This window comes from Ranitomeya variabilis, chromosome 6 (genome assembly GCF_051348905.1).
Source record: "Ranitomeya variabilis isolate aRanVar5 chromosome 6, aRanVar5.hap1, whole genome shotgun sequence".
Lineage (NCBI taxonomy): Eukaryota > Metazoa > Chordata > Amphibia > Anura > Dendrobatidae > Ranitomeya > Ranitomeya variabilis.
The window spans coordinates 379346669-379365538 of NC_135237.1; the positions used below are offsets into that span (position 1 = coordinate 379346669).

General features: G+C 42.2%; 1 protein-coding gene across 6 annotated transcripts in view; it reads left to right on the forward strand.

Annotated features, from left to right (window-relative positions):
* Window positions 1-5593, forward strand: part of ZNF516 (zinc finger protein 516) — a 240105-nt gene extending 234512 nt beyond the window's left edge. For all 6 annotated transcript variants that reach the window (XM_077270080.1, XM_077270077.1, XM_077270076.1 and 3 more), the window contains one exon: window positions 2909-5593. In XM_077270080.1, the coding sequence (XP_077126195.1) occupies window positions 2909-2968 (60 nt within the window). In that variant the 3' untranslated portion in view covers window positions 2969-5593. The remainder of the gene's footprint in view (window positions 1-2908) is intronic.
* The last annotated feature ends 13277 nt before the right edge of the window (window positions 5594-18870 follow it).

Below are 18870 nucleotides of genomic sequence, written 5' to 3' on the forward strand. Positions count from 1 at the left end.
TTAATTCCGATGTGTGTTTTGTTTTTGCTGCATTCATTGTACAGGGAAAATGACTCAGCTACTTGATCACGCAAGGCAGTCCGATTACAATTATGTCAAACTTGTATTTTTTTTTTTTTAAATTGTATGTTGTTTATTTTTTTAATCTAATTCATGGAACCGTGAACATCCGCTCTGACAGTAACAGTATTGGCAAGCCCTTGGCTGCAATTCCAACCGACTGCCCCCCCCCAATCCCAATAGCGTTCTGGAGGTAGTGACGTGAATACTCTCAAGACTCGGCATCTTTAATTCTGTTGGCACAGATTTATTAGTATCAATTCAGGGGTTAATGGCAGTATTCGGAACTGTGCATAGGGTTAACACAGCTGTCCTCTTCTTAATCTTATGAGTGCTCTGCTCCTGAGCCCTCTCCATACACCTGCATCTGGTGTGTGACTTACATGTACGTCACCTATCAAGATGGGGTTAAATTGTTAGAGAAGTTGCATACATTTTAATTTTTCTTTAAACAAAGTAGTGTTGCCACAACATTACTCTTTTAATAACCTGCCAAATGTGACCAATTTTAAAAGACGTGGGTTCTGACCTTTTTAAGAGCGGACACTTATGCACTGTCCCTTCTCACGGACCTAAATGGGGCTGTTAAATAAACACATTTCCAATGCCAAGTCTATTGAGAGGGACCTCTAACCTGCTCATAAAGGAGAACCCCTTAATATTTATCTATGGATGAAATAATTGTAGCATTGCAACAACACCACTGTCTTGATCCAAACATAATGCTGCCCCAACGTTAGAGACTTTTTTTCATTAGTTTACCGGTATTTAGTTTTTTGATTGTCTGTTGCAGAATAATGGAGCAAATACTAACTAAGAAGAGCAGGGATTTATATTCCTATATGAATTATAAGAAGCTCAGAATATTTGAGATTCTTGATTATTTGTTTCCTAGAGTGCATTTTCTTATATTGTAGTACAGTAAGACGCTTCACGGTTTGCACATATACTCTTTGAATTAAAAAAGGCAACGAAAGTCTTCCATATTAATTTATACTCTGATTTGTAAGAAATGTATATTTGCAAATTACCGTATTTTGTTTTCAGGTTTGGTATGAATAATCCATTCTTTCCCAACTTGCAAGTGTTATGTTTAAAGCACCACTCAAGCGTATTTTTTTTTTCACCCCCGGAGTGGTGCTTTATGCATAAGTCCTCTGCTCTGTCATATACTCACCCTTAGGTGTCTTCACTGTTTTTCGGTGCTGATTTGGACCTGTGGCGTCATCTTGTGACCGCAGCTTTTGACGGGCCCGGAATTCAGAAGCTACGTCATAAGCTCCCAATGCAAGTCTGAGAGCCAGAACAAGGCGATCATAGATGTACATTGATTAGTGACCTCTGGCTCACTCCATGTAAAACTGGATCAGCGGACAGGTCACAAACTACAAGAGATGGACGGGAAAATTGATGTAAACACCGGAAGGGGAGTATCAGACAGTGGGCAGGGGACTTGGATATTAAGCACCACTCCAGTGGCCAACCCCCCCCCCCCCCCCCCCCAAAAAAAAAAAAAAAAAAAAACACTAAAGTGGTGCTTTCATCAAATAGACTGAGCGGATATATGGAAACCTATACTCATTGGCAAGAAATTGGGCTTTTGAACCGATGCAAACAAATTTGTGTGCAAATGTATTTTACTGTTCACTACAATGTAATGTCATGCATAAACCACATTATTTATCTGAATTGGTTGATAAGTATAATGTATAAAATCAAAATGTGCATGTGTCAGCCCCCTTCCAGCAGTGGCAGGTTTGATTAGGACGGGAGCATTTCTCAGCCCTAAATATAATTTGCCTGGCTGGTTTCTTTTGATTCCAAATGATTTTTACTTTCTAATTAACTCTACATAAGGTTAATGTATTAATTAAACATTAAGCTTGCCATGTTATGTTGGGAACATGGCATTGTTCTGTGATGTTCAAAATGTCATTGTTGAACAGTTCTCTGAAAGCTTCAGGCTCGCATTAGTTCACATTTGCCGTGCTTCTCCCTGTACTTAGAACCTCCTATTTGTTCATCATTGTGATTCTTTATGGAAATCGGTACAAAGCCTGTGAGGTTTTGACAGTTCTGTATGTGAGAGTAATACTTTACTTCTCTTCTTTGTGTGGACACACATTGAACCTTTTTCTTTGATTATCGCTTTCACATCTCCCTGTGCTTTTGTACTTTCCTCTTATCTGTTTTTCTTTCATTCTCCTTTCCTCATTGTGACCTCAGCATCATATACTGTTATTTTCCAGGTCACTTATGTTAGTGGGAAACCTGTCAGCTGGATTTTGCTCCACCATGTTATGGGGTTCTTTAATAGTTGTACAAGCACATTTTTAGCTATGCGAGCTGACAATGATTACTGCAGACGATGAACGTTTAACTGTGTGCGTACTATATTATAACTAGTCCAGTTGAAATAGTAATTTGGGTGGACCCATTTGGCTCAATAGTCACTCCTCTCGCCACTGTCTGCTCTGTTGATTCCTTCTTCCAGGACAAGGGCAATGAACCTAAGTATACTTGCGTCAGCTATCATTGGGCATGTGGCCCAGGTCACTGTGAATGCCCAGGAAGCAAGTCATCAGAGCAGATAGCAGGTTGTGCGTGATGAGATAACCGGCTCTGCCCAAATGGCTGGCTTGGGGTCACTGTACAGGCATTAAAGAGACCCATAAAGTGGTTCAAGCCCATGGTCAAAAATCCAGCTAACGGCTTCCCTTAAAGAATGTGATGTGAGTAATGATTTTGTGTAGATTTTGCACTAAATTTTTGTTGTTTTCAGGATTTTTTTATGCAGCTAGTAAACCTGTTGCGCTGTGAAAAAGTGATGTTTCTTGTCTTTTCTTAGGGGAGAGACCATTCCAGTGCAGATATTGTCCATACAGTGCCTCTCAAAAAGGGAACCTAAAGACACATGTGCAGTGTGTGCATCGGGTACCTTTTGACAACAGCGAGTACCCAGATAAGCAGCTTCTTCGACCCCAAGGTGAAAATCCCAACAGTTACATGGAAGAACAGCTGGAAAATTTGCCTTCAAATCATCAAGTTCCTGAGGCTCTCGTACTAAAGTGAAGAAACATTACTTGTATTGACCTATCCCTAGTGCAGGAGTATATCTGTGCTACTTAACAATTTATACTAAATGAAGATGTAGGAGAAAATACATCCATATCATGTTAATTCCTGTTTAGTTAAAAGTTTGAGACTTTGTGTTTTTACAAATGGCAGATGTTGAGATGACCTAAGACACTTGCTAATGCAGCAGATTTTCATCACACACTGGATGGAAGGAAATGTACAGCATGACACAATTTGGACCATACGTAATTGTAAGCACTGATCTGCTACCTGCTTCAGAGGACTACTTGTGAGTATGACAAGGGGGTAACAGAGGAGGCCCAAGAAATGCTATGAATTCATCTACCACTGATCCGCTAAAAGCCACACTGCTCAGTCACTATGCGTAGTAATATGCAGTTGCCCAATCTGAAGAGCTCGCGATGTTGCTTCTGGTCTTGCATTCGAGAATGTTCCACGCGATGACAGAAATGAACAAACACTTGACATTATGCTCCTAGAACACTAATACAGGGGGGAAGCTTATTCATTTTACTCTCAGGACCTTTTTATAATAGGGCTACTTTCTTAAACCTGCGCGTGAAAGATTATGCAAGTTACCTTTTTTTTTCTCCTTCCCTTTTGATATTGCCACACATCCGCTGCAGATTTTAGTACTGTACTACATAGAAAATTGAAACAAAAGGAAAAAAAAATGATGCGCATGGACTAGCATGCATGAATTTATCCCCCCCACTGCAAAAACCACCCTTCTCCAAGCCGGTACCTTGAGAGAGGTCTTAAGATTATATATATATATTTTTTTTTTTCCTGTTTATAGCATGTTTTAAAAAATGTTATTTGTTTTTGTTGGTGGCATTCAGGTTGTGGGGGAAAACGAAACATAAAAAGCTTTATATACCTCTTCTGCAGCGACATTTTTTTTTGGTGGGGTGATGGTAAATGGAAGCAAATTAAGCGGTGTGCTCCAATTTAACCCTTCAGTCCAGCAGGCTGTGGTGCTGTGCTGTGCTGACTGGGACTACACGATTTTTTTCCCCTTATTGCTGTGACACTATGTGCTACAGCAATGCCTCGGAGTCTCAATTTTTGCACATATGATTTTATGCATTATCAAGAAAAGTTACTGCTGCCTTGAAAGAAAATGTTCTGTGAAAAAAAAGAAAAATTGCAAAAGCTTTACTAGTGTTTTTTTTGTTTTTCTATTGTAACCTTTTATAAAGGCAGAAATGGGTATAAAAATCCTAGCATGCTAAATATATTTTTCAAAAGAAGCAATAATTTTACATGTACAGATATAAATCTAACCTTTTAATACTGGTGAGAGCAACAGTTTACTTTGTACAATAAATAGCTTTTTTATAGTATTGGCTTATGATAGAAATTTGGTTTAATAAAAAAATGCTTTTTTTTCCTCATGTGCGTGTTTTTTCAACAAATATTTTAACCTAGTTTGTTTTATCAAGGATCATACCAATATCTTTAAAAAAAAAAAAAAAAATTATATGGGATACCAGAAATTTTTTTTTGACCCTCTCACATCTTTAGATTGCACCCTTTCCCCCTCAAATATTTCAATTTATGAAATCTGGATTCCACATTTTTGCCTGGCTAGGCAATAGATTTGAGATGCTTTAGGTAGAAGTATTCTTTAGGTTATGGATGCATTCCATGTCTTAACGTATATGAAAATATATGTATAATCCGGTTACATGTATCTCCATTTTCTTTCCATTAGAAGTCTGCTCCTACCCTTTGTTTAATGTGAATGTTTGGAAAGGCACAGTGATTAAATGGTATAATATATGGTCTATTATTATCAAAACATTGAAAACATGACAACTATGGTATTAAACAGTCTCGCTTTCCGTGATCTTACAATTAAATAGAGGTCCTCTTTCATTTTGGCACAGACTTGAAGAACATCTGACAAATGGCAGGAAGCATGACTGTCACTGATGCTATGTTGGTATTAATCAGCAAAGTTTACAGCATCAGTGTTTCTTTATGGAGAACAACTGTAGGGGGAAATGATTGTAGGTAATTACATGCTGTGTACAGTTCAGAAAAAAAGATTCACATAATTGAGCAAGCATTAAAATAATCTCCACGGATCCTAACACATTTTTCCCCTATAATATCACCCTATTTAGTGGTGTAGCTTTTGTGCTCTTATTTTATCATCAGTATTGTGTTGATTTTGTTAATGTAGAAATCTGCTAGGCTATAGTATTTAAAAAAAAAAATGATTTTTTTGTTATTTATTTAGTCAACCTATTTTGATCAGCTTTTAAAATTACTTTTGGCCTGACACACTCCTGTTAACCATCTGTGGACTGTTACATCAATTTTCCTACTACCTCTACCAATCTACTGTTTCTCACTCTTTTAACAGGTTATTTTTTACAGCGCTCTAATGTAATTTACACAATAAAGGGTTTGATTGTTTACACTGGACTTGTGTAGCCTCTTATTTTGCAACAATCCCATGGCAGTTTTTGCATTCTGTTGTAAAAACTATTTACATGTGAAGAAAATGCATAAGAAATCATTAATATAATAGGTGTATGAAAACACTATTGTACATGAACAGCAGCCAAGAAAACTGTTATTTTATATGTCACCCATGAAAGCACCTACAAGAGAGGGGATCCCCCCTTCGAGGACAGGAAACCTTCAAGATAAAAAGGCTGCACCTCTCACCACATCAGTGGTTTTCCTGACCTCGATTGATGGGTGGCGCTATACAACTTAGCGGGGAACAGGTGGGTGGCCATGTCCATAAAAGCGTATGATAGAGCCAAGCCAGTCTCAGTATCAAGAGTCCCTCCTTGGGACTTGAATTTAGTACTAGATGCCTTGACGGGATCCCCTTTTGAGCCCCTAAAATTGAGCTCTATAAAATGAATCACCTTTAAGACCATACTACTGGTAGCTCTAAAATCAACCCGTAGGGTGAGTGACTTACAGGCTCTGTCTGCGGATCCCCCTTTACCTTAGTTTTTGACCCGCATTTTTTTTTTTTTTAACCTAAGGTCGTATTAAAGTTCCATAGGTCTCAAGTAATAACATTTACCATCCTAAAGGGATGATGACCATGTTTATTACCATCCTAAAAATCCTAAGGAAGAAAAATTTCACACCTTAGATGTCAGGAGGTCTATTATGCAGTATTTAGCAGCCACAGAGTCATTGAGGATTTATAGGGCTCTATTCATCTCCTTCCAGGGGGTCAGAAATGGGTCCAAAGTTTTGAAAGGTACCTTATTGAGGTGGATAAGAGAAGCCATCGAGATAGCCGACAGAGGCAGGTGCCAGAAAAGCTTAAAGCCCACTCTACGAGAGCGATGGCAACCTCCTGGGCAGAAAAATCTGACAAATCCATCAAGCAGATTTGTAAGGCTGCGTCTTGGTCTTCTCCTTTTACCTTTTTATAGGCTGGATCTATCTACCTCTTCTGACCTTATGTTTGGGAGAAGGGTTCTTGAGGCTGTGGTCCCCCCCTAGGAGGGAGGCACTGGTTCTCTGAAATTCTCTTTTTGTTGCTGTGATGTTTTTTTTTTTTTTTTGTCTAATGACAGCACTCTTATATTCTCTCCCTTACTAAGTAGATCAACTTCTTTTGGGGGTGGTTTAAGCTTTAAAAAATAATAAAATAAATATATATATAATGTTGTACTCTAATCTTGGAGGTCCTCTCGTGCTCTGTAAAAACCCACTGATGTGGAGAGAGGGCGGACACCCTCTCTGGTTTGTCAAAGTTTCTGAAAAACACATTATTGGTAAGTAATATACGTGTATTATCAATGTAGGAGTTCGTCAAAGAACATATTTTGGGAACTAAGGTTGAACATGTACAGACCCCAGGTATTTTTACCTATTTGTAATTGCCGACACCATAGAATGCAAAGGTTAAAAACGCTATGGAACATGCATATAGGCTTTAATAAACTGAGAATTGAGAGGGAAGACCAAACCCCTTTCTGACATTAGACGTACTATCCCGTCGAGGTGGGGTGGGCCCGTATGACCACCGACGGGATAGTACGTCATATGTGATCGGCCGCACTCACGGGGGAAGCGCGGCCGGGTGTCAGCTGACTATCACAGCTGACATCCGGCACTATGTGCCAGGAGCGGTCACATTATCTCCTGGTACATTAACCCCGGTACACTGTGATTAAACATGATCGCAGCGTTCTGGCGGCATAGGGAAGCATGGCGCAGGGAGGGGGCTTCCTGCGTGCTTCCCTGAGACCCTCGGAGCAACGCGATGTGATCGCGTTGCTCCGAGGGTCTCCTACCTCCTCCCTGCAGGCCTCTGGGTCCTGCAGGGAGGTGGCTTACAAGGCGCTGGTAAGCCAGGGGCACTTGCCTGTCAGATTGCTGATCTGACACAGTGCTGTGCAAAGTGTCAGATCAGCGATCTAACACTATAGTGTGATGTCCCGTCCCCCCCCCCGGGCCAATGTAAAAAAGTAAAAAATATATATATATATATATATATATATATATATATATATATATATATATATATATATATATATATATATATTTATATACGTGTAAAAAAAAAAAAAATCCTAAATAAAGAAAAAAAATATATTGTTCCGATAAATAAATTTCTTCTACTATCTAAATAAAGAAAACAATAAAAGCACACATTTAGTATCGCCGCGTCCGTAACGACCCGACCTATAAAGCTTTCCCACTAGTTAACCCCTTCAGTGAACACAGTCACAAAAAATAGGAGGCAAAAAACCAACGCTTTATTATCATACCGCCGAACAAAAAGTGGAATAACACACAATAAAAAAAAAAGGATATAAATATCCATGGTACTGCTGAAAACATCATCTTCTCCCGCAAAAAACGAGCCGCCACACAGCGTCATCAGCGAAAAAATAAAAGTTATAGTCCTCAGAATAAAGCAATGCAAAAATAATTATTTTTTATATAAAAGTTTTTATCGTATAAAAGCACCAAAACATAAAAAAAATGTTATAAATGAGATATCGCTGTAATCGTACTGACCCAAAGAATTAAACTGCTTTATCAATTTTATCAAACGCGGAACGGTATAAACGCGCCCCCCCCAAAAAAAAAATAAATAAATAAAAATTAATGAATAGCTGGTTTTTGGTCATTCTGCCTCACAAAAATTGGAATAAACAGCGATCAAAAAATGTCACGTGACCGAAAATGGTTCCAATAAGAACGTCAACTCGTCCCGCAAAAAAAGACCTCACATGACTCTGTGGACCAAAATATGGAAAAATTATAGCTCTCAAAATGTGGAGACGCAAAAACTATTTTTTTGCAATAAAAAGCGTCTTTTAGTGTGTGACCGCTGCCAATCATAAAAATCTGCTAAAAAACCCGCTATAAAAGTAAATCTAACCCTCCTTCATCACCCCCTTAGTTAGAGAAAAATAAAATTAAAGAAATGTATTTCCATTTTCCGGCTAGGGTTAGGACTGGGGCTAAAGTTAGGGTTGGGGCTAGGGTTAGGGCTACAGTTAGGGTTGGGGCTAAAGTTAGGGTTTGGATTACATTTACGGTTGGGATTAAGGTTAGGGGTGTGTCAGGGTTAGGGGGTATGGTTAGGGTTACCATTGGGAATAGGGTTGTGTTTGGATTAGGGATCCAGTTAGAATTGGGGGTTTCCACTGTTTAAGCACATCAGGGGCTCTCCAAACGCGACATGTCGTCCGATCTCAATTCCTGCCAATTCTGCGTTGAAAAAGTAAAACAGTGCTCCTTCCCTTCCGAGCTCTCCCGTGTGCCCAAACAGGGGTTTACCCCAACGTATGGGGTATCCGCATACTCAGGACACATTGGACAACAGCTTTTGGGGTCCAATTTCTCCTGTTACCCTTGAGAAAATACAAAACTGGGGGCTAAAAAATAATGTTTGTGGAAAACGTTTTTTTTTTATTTTCATGGCTCTGCGTTAACTGTAGTGAAACACTTGGGGTTCAAAGTTCTCAAAACACATCTAGATAAGGTCCTTGGGGGGTCTAGTTTCCAATATGGGGTCACTTGTGGGGGGTTTCTACTGTTTAGGTACAGCAGGGGCTCTGCAAATGCAACGCGACGCCTGCAGACCAATCCATCTAAGTCTGCATTCCAAACGGCGCTCCTTCCCTTCCGAGCTCTGTCATGCGCCCAAACGGTGGTTCCCCCCCACATATGGGGTATCAGCGTACTCAGGACAAATTGAACAACTTTTGGGGTCCAGTTTCTCCTGATACCCTTGTGAAAATACAAAACTGGGGGCTAAAAAATATTTTTTGTGGAAAAGAAAAATAATTTTTATTTTCACGGCTCTGCGTTATAAACTTCTGTGAAGCACTTGGTGGGTCCAAGTGCTTACCACACATCTAGATAAGTTCCTTAGGGGGTCTACTTTGCAAAATGGTGTCACTTGGGGGTTTCAATGTTTAGGCACATCGGGCTCTCCAAGTGCGACATGGCGTCCCATCTCAATTCTAGTCAATTTTGCATTGAAAAGTCAAATGCGCTCATTCCCTTCCAAGCTCTGCTGTTCGCCCAAACAGTGGTTTACCCCCACATATGGGGTATCAGCGTACTCAGGACAAATTGCACAACAACTTTTGGGGTCCAATGTCTTCTGTTACCCTTGGGAAAATAAAAAATTAGGGGCGAAAAGATCATTTTTGTGAAAAAATATGATTTTTTTATTTTTATGGCTCTGCCTTATAAACTTCTGTGAAGCCCTTGGTGGGTCAAAGTGCTCACCACACATCTGGATAAGTTCCTTAGGGGATCTACTTTCCAAAATGGTGTCACTTGTGGGGGGTTTCAATGCTTATGCACATCAAGGGCTCTCCAAACGCAACATGGTGTCCTATCTCAATTCCAGTCAATTTTGCATTGAAAAGTCAAATGGCGCTCCTTACCTTCTGAGCTCTGCTGTGCGCCCAAACAGTGATTTACCCCCACATATGGGGTATCAGCATACTCAGGGCAAATTGCACAACAACTTTTGGCTTCCAATTTCTCCTGTTACCCTTGGTAAAATAAAACAAATTGGAGCTGAAGTAAATTTTTTGTGAAAAAAAAATTAAATGTTCATTTTTTTTTTTTAAACATTCTAAAAATTCCTGTGAAACACCTGAAGGGTTAATAATATTCTTGAATGTGGTTTTGAGCACCTTGAGGGTGCAGTTTTTAGAATAGTGTCACACTTGGGTATTTTCTATCATATATAGACCCCTCAAAGTGACTTCAAATGTGATGTCCCTTAAAAAAAAAAAAAAAAAAAAAAATGGTGTTGTAAAATGAGAAATTGGTCAACTTTTAACCCTTATATCTCCCTAACAAAAAAAATTTTGTTTCCAAAATTGTGCTGATGTATAGTAGACATCTGGGAAATGTTACTTATTAAGTCTTTTGTGTGACATATCTCTGTGATTTAAGGGCATAAAAATTCAAAGTTGGAAAACTGAAATTTTCGCCAAATTTCCGTTTGTGAAAAAAACACAGGTAATATCAAAGAAATTTTACCACTATCATGAAGTACAATATGTCACGAGAAAACAGTGTCAGAATCATCAGGATCCGTTGAAGCGTTCCAGAGTTATAACCTCCTAAAGGGACAGTGGTCAGAATTGTAAAAATTGGCCTGGTCATTAACGTGCAAACCACCCTTGGGGGTGAAGGGGTTAAAGTCCCCTAAAGTAAGGTCTTTGAAGGGCCACATGAATTTAGATAGGTATCTCCACTAGGGTTGAGCGACTTTTACTTTTTTAGGATCGAGTCGGGTTTCGCAAAACCCGACTTTGTCAAAAGTCGAGTCGAGTGAAATCGGCCGATTATCACGCAAAGTCGGGGATCGACCGAAACACGAAACCCAATGTAAGTCAATGGGGAAGCAAAGTCGGCAGTGAGTGGAGGACAGGAAAACACCTAGTGCCCATTTTAATGTCAAAAACATCAATTCGTGTCACTTAAGCTTGTGAATCTTAATTTACCTAATAATAATAGGCATTTAAAATTGGGGGTCATTTGGCTAAAGTTGGGGGGTATGGCTGGCTGAAGTTTTTCGTGGGCCCAGGAAACGCGGACTACGTCACGGCGGTGGAGAAGGGAGAGGTCAGTATTTCAACTTTGCAAGTGCTGTGATCCTGAGCAAGCAGGGCGGCCCACTCATTCGCATTGGTACTGGCACAGGGCCCCTCAAAGTACGGCGTTGTTTGATGGCGGGGCGCCTCCCACCGGCAGTGACACTTTTGCATACTATGAGGGGCCCTGTGACTGACGTCGCCAACGAGTATGCCCTCCCCACCGGATGAAGGAACCTGCACTTTCATCTGCGCCTTCCTCTTTGTCCCCTTGTAAGGTGGTATAGTATGCGGGAAGGGGAACCTGACTTTCAGCAGGGTCAGATTCTGGCTGTGTAGAGTGCAAGGGGAATGTAGTGGTCTGGGTCAATGTACCAGCAGACTCATCTAACAGTTTCTGGGCAATGGGCAGGATGAGGAGGAAACACAGATATAGGCCCAAATAATAAAGTGGGCTAAATGCAGTTCAAAATTGGTAACAGGACTAACCAGGCGGCATTGCTTTGTTCAGTGGAGGACAACTGTAATGAGAGGCAGACACAGTTAGTAGGCCTAAATATTAAAGTGGGCCAAATAAAGTTCAAAATTGGTAACAGGAGTAAACAGGCGGCACTGCTTTGTTCAGTGGAGGAGAAAACCAAAGAGCGGCAGACACAGTTAGTAGGGCCCAACCAAACTAGTCGGCCAAATGCAGTTTAATATCTGATATAGGCCGAAAGCCTGAAGATTGAAGCTCAGCTTTTTTCCGTGGAGGACAACACCAAGCAGCGGCAGACACCGTTAGTAAGCACAACCAAACAAGAAGGCCAAATGCAGTTTAATATCTGATATAGGCCGAAAGCCTGAAGATTGAAGCTCAGCTTTGTTCAGAGGAGGAGAACACCAAGGAGCGGCAGACACCGTTAATAGGGCTCAACCAATCTAGTAGGCCAAATGCAGTTAAATATCTGATATAGGCCGAAAGCCTGAAGATTGAAGCTCAGCTTTTTTCCTTGGAGGACAACACCAAAGAGCGGCAGACACCGTTAGTAGGCCCAACCAAACTAGTAGCCTAAATGCAGTTTAATATTCTAAATACAGGCCGAAAGCCTGAAGATTGAAGCTCGGGAAAAAAAAACAGGAGAACACCAAGGAGCGGCAGACACCGTTAGTAGGCCCAACCAAACTAGTAGCCCCAATGCAATTTTCAAATTCCTATAGGCTGAAAACTTGACAATTGAAGCTCAGCTTTTTTCAGAGGAGGACAGCTGTATTGAGTGGCGCAGACAGACACAAGTAGTAGGCCTTAACCAAAAAAGTTGTCTCAATGCAATTTAAAAAAGGTTACAGGGGTACACAGGCACCATTGGTGTGGTCAGCGGAGGACAAATGGAAGGAGTGGTTCAGACTTACTAGGCCTAAAATAAAAAAGTAGGCTCTATGCAGTTTGAAATAGGTCACAGGGGTACACAGGCAGCGTTGGTTTGGTCAGCGGAGGACGATTGCAAGGAGGGACCGCAGACAGACTTACTAGGCCTAAAATAAAAAAGTTGGCTCTATGCAGTTTAACCCCTTAGTGACAGAGCCAATTTGGTACTTAATGACCGAGCCAATTTTTACAATTCTGACCAGTGTGACTTTATGAGGTTATAACTCTGGAACGCTTTATCGGATCCCGCTGATTCTGAGATTGTTTTTTCGTGACATGTTGTACTTCAAGTTAGTGGTAACATTTCTTCGATATTACTTGCGATTATTTATGAAAAAAATGGAAATATGGCGAAAATTTTTAAAATTTTGCAATTTTCAAACTTTGTATTTTTATGCCCTTAAATCAGAGAGATATGTCACAAAAAATAGTTAATAAATAACATTTCTCACATGTCTACTTTACATCAGCACAATTTTGGAAACAATTTTTTTTTTTGTTAGGGAGTTATAAGGGTTAAAAGTTGACCAGCAATTTCTCATTTTTACAACACCATGTTTTTTTTAGGGACCACATCACCTTTGAAGTGATTTTGAGGGGTCTATATGATAGAAAATAACCAAGTGTGACACCATTCTAAAAACTGCACCCCTCAAGCTGCTCAAAACCACATTCAAGAAGTTTATTAACCCTTTACGTACTTCACAGGAACTAAAACAATGTGGAAGAAAAAAATGAACATTTTACTTTTTTTTGCAAACATTTTACTTCAGAACCATTTTTTTTAATTTTCACAAGTGTAAAAACAGAAATTTAACCACAAATTTTGTTGTGCAATTTTTCCTGAGTACGCCGATACCCCATATGTGGAGGTAAACCACTGTTTGGGCGCACCGCAGAGCTTGGAAGTGAAGGAGCACCGTTTGACTGTTTCAATGCAGAATTGGCTGGAATTGAGATCGGACGCCATGTCGCGTTTGGAGAGCCCCTAATGTGCCTAAACAGTGGAAACCCCCCACAAGTGACACCATTTTGGAAACTAGACCCCCCAAGGAACTTATCTAGATGTGTGGTGAGCACTTTGAACCCCCAAGTGCTTCACAGAAGTTTATAACGTAGAGCCGTGAAAATAAAAAATCGCATTTGTTTTCACAAAAATGATTTTTTCGCCCACAAATTCTTATTTTCACAAGGGTAACAGGAGAAATTAGACCACAAAAGTTGTTGTGCAATTTCTCCTGAGTACGTCGATACCCCATATGTGGAGGTAAACCACTGTTTGGGCGCACCGCAGAGCTTGGAAGTGAAGGAGCACCGTTTGACTTTTTCAATGCAGAATTGGCTGGAATTGAGATCGGATGCCATGTCGCGTTTGGAGAGTCCCTGATGTGCCTAAACAGTGGAAACCCCCCACAAGTGATACCATTTTGGAAACTAGACCCCCCAAGGAACTTATCTAGATGTGTGGTGAGCACTTTGAACCCCCAAGTGCTTCACAGAAGTTTATAACGTAGAGCCGTGAAAATAAAAAATCATTTTTTCTACAAAAATGATCTTTTTGCCCCCAAATTTTTATTTTCACAAGGGTAACAGGAGAAATTAGACCACAAAAGTTGTTGTGCAATTTCTCCTGAGTACGTTGATACCCCATATATGGGGGTAAACCACTGTTTGGGCGCACCGCAGAGCTTGGAAGAGAAGGAGTGTCGTTTTACTTTTTCAATGTAGAATTGGCTGGAATTGAGATCGGACGCCATGTCACGTTTGGAGAGCCGCTGATGTGCCTAAACAGTAGAGACCCCCCACATATGACACCATTTTGGAAACTAGACCCCTTAAGGAACTTATCTAGATGTGTGGTGAGCACTTTAAACCCCCAGGTGCTTCACAGAAGTTTATAACGTAGAGCCGTGAAAATAAAAAAATCGCATTTTTTCTACAAAAATGATCTTTTTGCCTCCAAATTTTTATTTTACCAAGGGTAACAGGAGAAAATGGACCCCAGAAGCTGTTGTACAATTTGTCTTGAGTACGCCGACACCCCATATGTGGGGGTAAACCACTGTTTGGGCGCATGGCTGAGCTCGGAAGCAAAGGAGCGCCATTTGACTTTTCAATGCAAAATTGACTGGAATTGAGATCGGACGCCATGTCGCGTTTGGAGAGCCCCTGATGTGCCTAAACAGCAGAAACCCCCCAAAAGTGACCCCATTTTGGAAACTAGACCCCCCATGGAACTTATCTAGATGTGTAGTGAGAACTTTGAATGCCCAAGTGCATCACAGAAGTTTATAATGCAGAGTCGTGAAAATAAAAAATATATATTTTTTAACAATAAAGATTTTTTAGCCCCCAAGTTTTTATTTTCACAAGGGTAACAAGAGAAATTGGACCCCAAAAGTTGTTGTCCAGTTTGTCCTGAGTATGCTGGTACCCCATATGTGGGGGTAAACCACTGTTTGGGCGCATGGCAGAGCTCGGAAGGGAAGGAGTGCCATTTTGGAATGCAGACTTTGATAGAATTGTCTGCGGGCGTTATGTTGCCTTTGCAGACCCCTAATGTACCTAAACAGTAGAAACCCCAACAAGTGACCCCATTTTGGAAAATAGACCCCCCAAGGAACTTATCTAGATATGTGGTGAGAACTTTGAATGCCCAAGTGCTTCACAGAAGTTTATAATGCAGAGTAGTGAAAATAAAAAATATTTTTTTTCCCACAAAAAAGATTTTTTTAGCCCCCAAATTTTTATTTTCACAAGGGTAACAAGAGAAATTGGACCCCAAAAGTTGTTGTCCAATTTGTCCTGAGTATGCTGGTACCCCATATGTGGGGGTAAACCACTGTTTGGGCGCACGGCAGAGCTCGGAAGGGAAGGAGCGCCATTTTGCAATGCAGACTTTGATAGAATTGTCTGCGGGCGTTATGTTGCGTTTGCAGACCCCTAATGTACCTAAACAGTAGAAACCCCCACAAGTGACCAAATTTTGGAAACTAGACCCCCTAAGGAACTTATCTAGATATGTGATGAGAACTTTGAAAGCTCAAGTGCTTCACAGAAATTTATAATGCAGAGTAGTGAAAATAAAAAAATATATTTTTTTCCAACAAAAAAGATTTTTAGCCCCCAAGTTTTTATTTTCACAAGGGTAACAGGAGAAATTGGACCCCAAAAGTTGTTGTCCAATTTATCCCGAGTACGCTGATGCCCCATATGTGGGGGTAAACCACTGTTTGGGCGCACGGCAGAGCTCAGAAGGGAGGGAGTACCATTTGACTTTTTTAGCGCAAAATTGGCTGTCGTGTTTGGAGACCCCCTGATGTACCTAAACAGTGGAAACCCCCCAATTCTAACTCCAACCCTAACCCCAACACAGCCCTAACCCTAATCTCAACCCGATCCATAATCCTAATCACAACCCTAACGATAATCACAACCCTAACCCCAAAACAGCCCTAATCTCAACCCTAACCATAACCCTAATCAAAACCCTAAATCCAACACACCCCTAACCCTAATCCCAACCCTAACCCTAATCCCAACCCTAATCCCAAACGTAACACTAATCCCAACCCTAATCCAAACCCTAACCCTAATCCCAACTCTAACCCTAACTTTAGCCCCAACCCTAACTTTAGCCCCAACCCTAACCATAACTTTAGCCCCCGTCGTCACAAAAAAAGTTCAATGTAACCTTTTTTTTGTACGTCGCGTCCGCCATTTCCGCGGATGCGTGGCCGTAACTCTGCCCCCTCCTCCCCAGGACATAGACTGGGCAGCGGATGCGTTGAAAAACTGCATCCGCTGCCCACGTTGTGCACAATTTTCACAACGTGCGTCGGTACATCGGGCCGACGCATTGCGACCGCCCCGTACCGACGCAAGTGTGAAAGAAGCCTTAGGCTACTTTCAGACATAGCGCATTTTTGAGCGCTATTTTGCGGGCGCTTTTCAAAAATGCGCAATGTCATTTTCGTCTGCCGGCAAAGTGAATGAGAAATTCACTTTGCCGTTCAGACACACCGCAAAAAAACGCGGCGCTTTTGTCTGCAAACACGCCGGCGTAAAAATAATTGACATGTCAATTCTTTACGCAGCGGCGTGTCTGCGTATCCCCCTAGGGCCCCATATTACCTTCCACACACAGCGCCTTTGTCCTGGGTGTCGGCGTCTTTGTACGGAGGGGTTGACACCCAGGACCGGACGTGACGTCGGACAGGAAGAGGGAAGCCCCCGCCCCCCAGTGAAGCAGCATGGAGTCCTTCTGTGTGTGTGCGTGTGTGCGTGTGTGTGTCCCCATGCGACGCTAGTGCCACCATTGTGCTAAGTCGCCGTATGGGACTACTACTCCCATCCGGTATTAGGATGGGAGAGTTGTCCCTGTGTCCGGCGACTTAGCACAATTGTAAAGTTACACAAAACACCTACACACAATACACATACATGACACACAGTACATACAACATATAACACAGAGTATATACTCACCAACAGCACACTTGTAGGCGAAGCCCTCGATCCTCCAGGAAAAAATCCAAAAATAATAAACCAAATTCATACTCCCTGTCCGCAGAATCCATAAAACGAGTGTCCCACGCCGATCGGCTGCTCTCCGGCGATACACTGCCAGGAGCGAAGCTCCTAGCAGTGTATCGCGTACTGTTCCGGAGTTCAATGACTCCGGCGTCTCGGTTAACAGCAGTACAGCTGCGTTGAACTTTCCCACGCAGCACTGCCGTTAAGCGAGAGTGCCGGGGTCAATGACCGCCGGTAAACTCGCTCGCGCATGCGCAGTGACACACCGACAGGAACTATGGCTCCTGTCAGTGTGTTGCTGCAGCCGTGGAGAGCAGACATATCTCTGGATGTGTCTGTTCTCCATGGAAAATCTTGATACGTGGCACTTAAATATGTGGCAATTAAATACGTGACACGTGGCACTTATACGTGATACGTGTCACTTAAATACGTGGCACTGAAATACGTGATACGTGGCACTTTGATACGTGGCACGTGTCACTTAAATACGTGGCACGTGGCACTGAAATATGTGGCACGTGGCACTTTGATACGTGGCACGTGGCACTTTGATACATGGCACGTGGCACTTTGATACGTGGCACTGAAATATGTGGCACGTGGCACTTTGATACGTGGCACTTTGATACGTGGCACGTGGCACTTTGATACGTGGCACGTGGCACTTTGATACGTGGCGCTGAAATATGTGGCACGTGGCACTTTGATACGTGGCACGTGTCACTTAAATACGTGGCACGTGGCACTGAAATATGTGGGACACGTCGCACAAAAAAGTTACATGTAGTTTTTTTTGTGTCGACGGTCCGCCGAAGCACGACGCATCCGTCGCACGACGGATGCGACATGTGGCAATCCGTCGCAATGCGTCGCTAATGCAAGCCAATGGAGAAAAAACGCATCCTGCAAGCACTTTTGCAGGATGCGTTTTTTCTCCAACGACGCATTGCGACGGAAGCCAAAAAACGCTAGTGTGAAAGTAGCCTAACCCTAGCCCTAACCCTAACCCTAAATTTAGCCCCAACCCTAACCCTAACTCTAACCCTAACCCTAATTTTAGCCCCAACTTGTCTTCTCCTGCCGGCCGGCAGATGGCAGCAGATGGCGGGCGCACTGCGCATGCGCCCGCCATGATGAAAAAGCCGGCTGGCAGGAGAAGACAGAAGAGGACCCAGGGACCCCGGGTGAGTATGATAGGGTCCCCGAATCCCCCTATTTCTCTGTCCTCTGATGTGCGATCACATCAGAGGACAGAGAAATAACTGATAGCTTTTTTTTTTTTTTTTTTTTTGCGGTCGCCGGTAAACTGTTAATTACCGGCGATCGCAAAGCAGGGGTCGGTGCAAATCGACCCCGATCATGTTCTTTGGGGTCTCGGCTACCCCCGGCAGCCGAGACCCCAAAGAACATCCGGGTGCCGGGCGGCGGGCGCACTGCGCGTGCGCCCGCCATTTTTTCCCGGAAAAAAGATGGCGGCGCCCATGGGGAGACACGAGGAGCAACGGGGGAGGTAGGTAAGTATTGGGGGGCCATCGGGGACCACATTTCTCTGTCCTCCGATGTGCGATCACATCGGAGGACAGAGAAATTAAACGGCAAATCGCGTTTTTGTTTTTTTTTGTTGCGACCGCCGGTAAACGGTTAATTACCGGCGATCGCAACTCGGGGGTCGGTAAAAAACCCCCGAATCATGTTCTC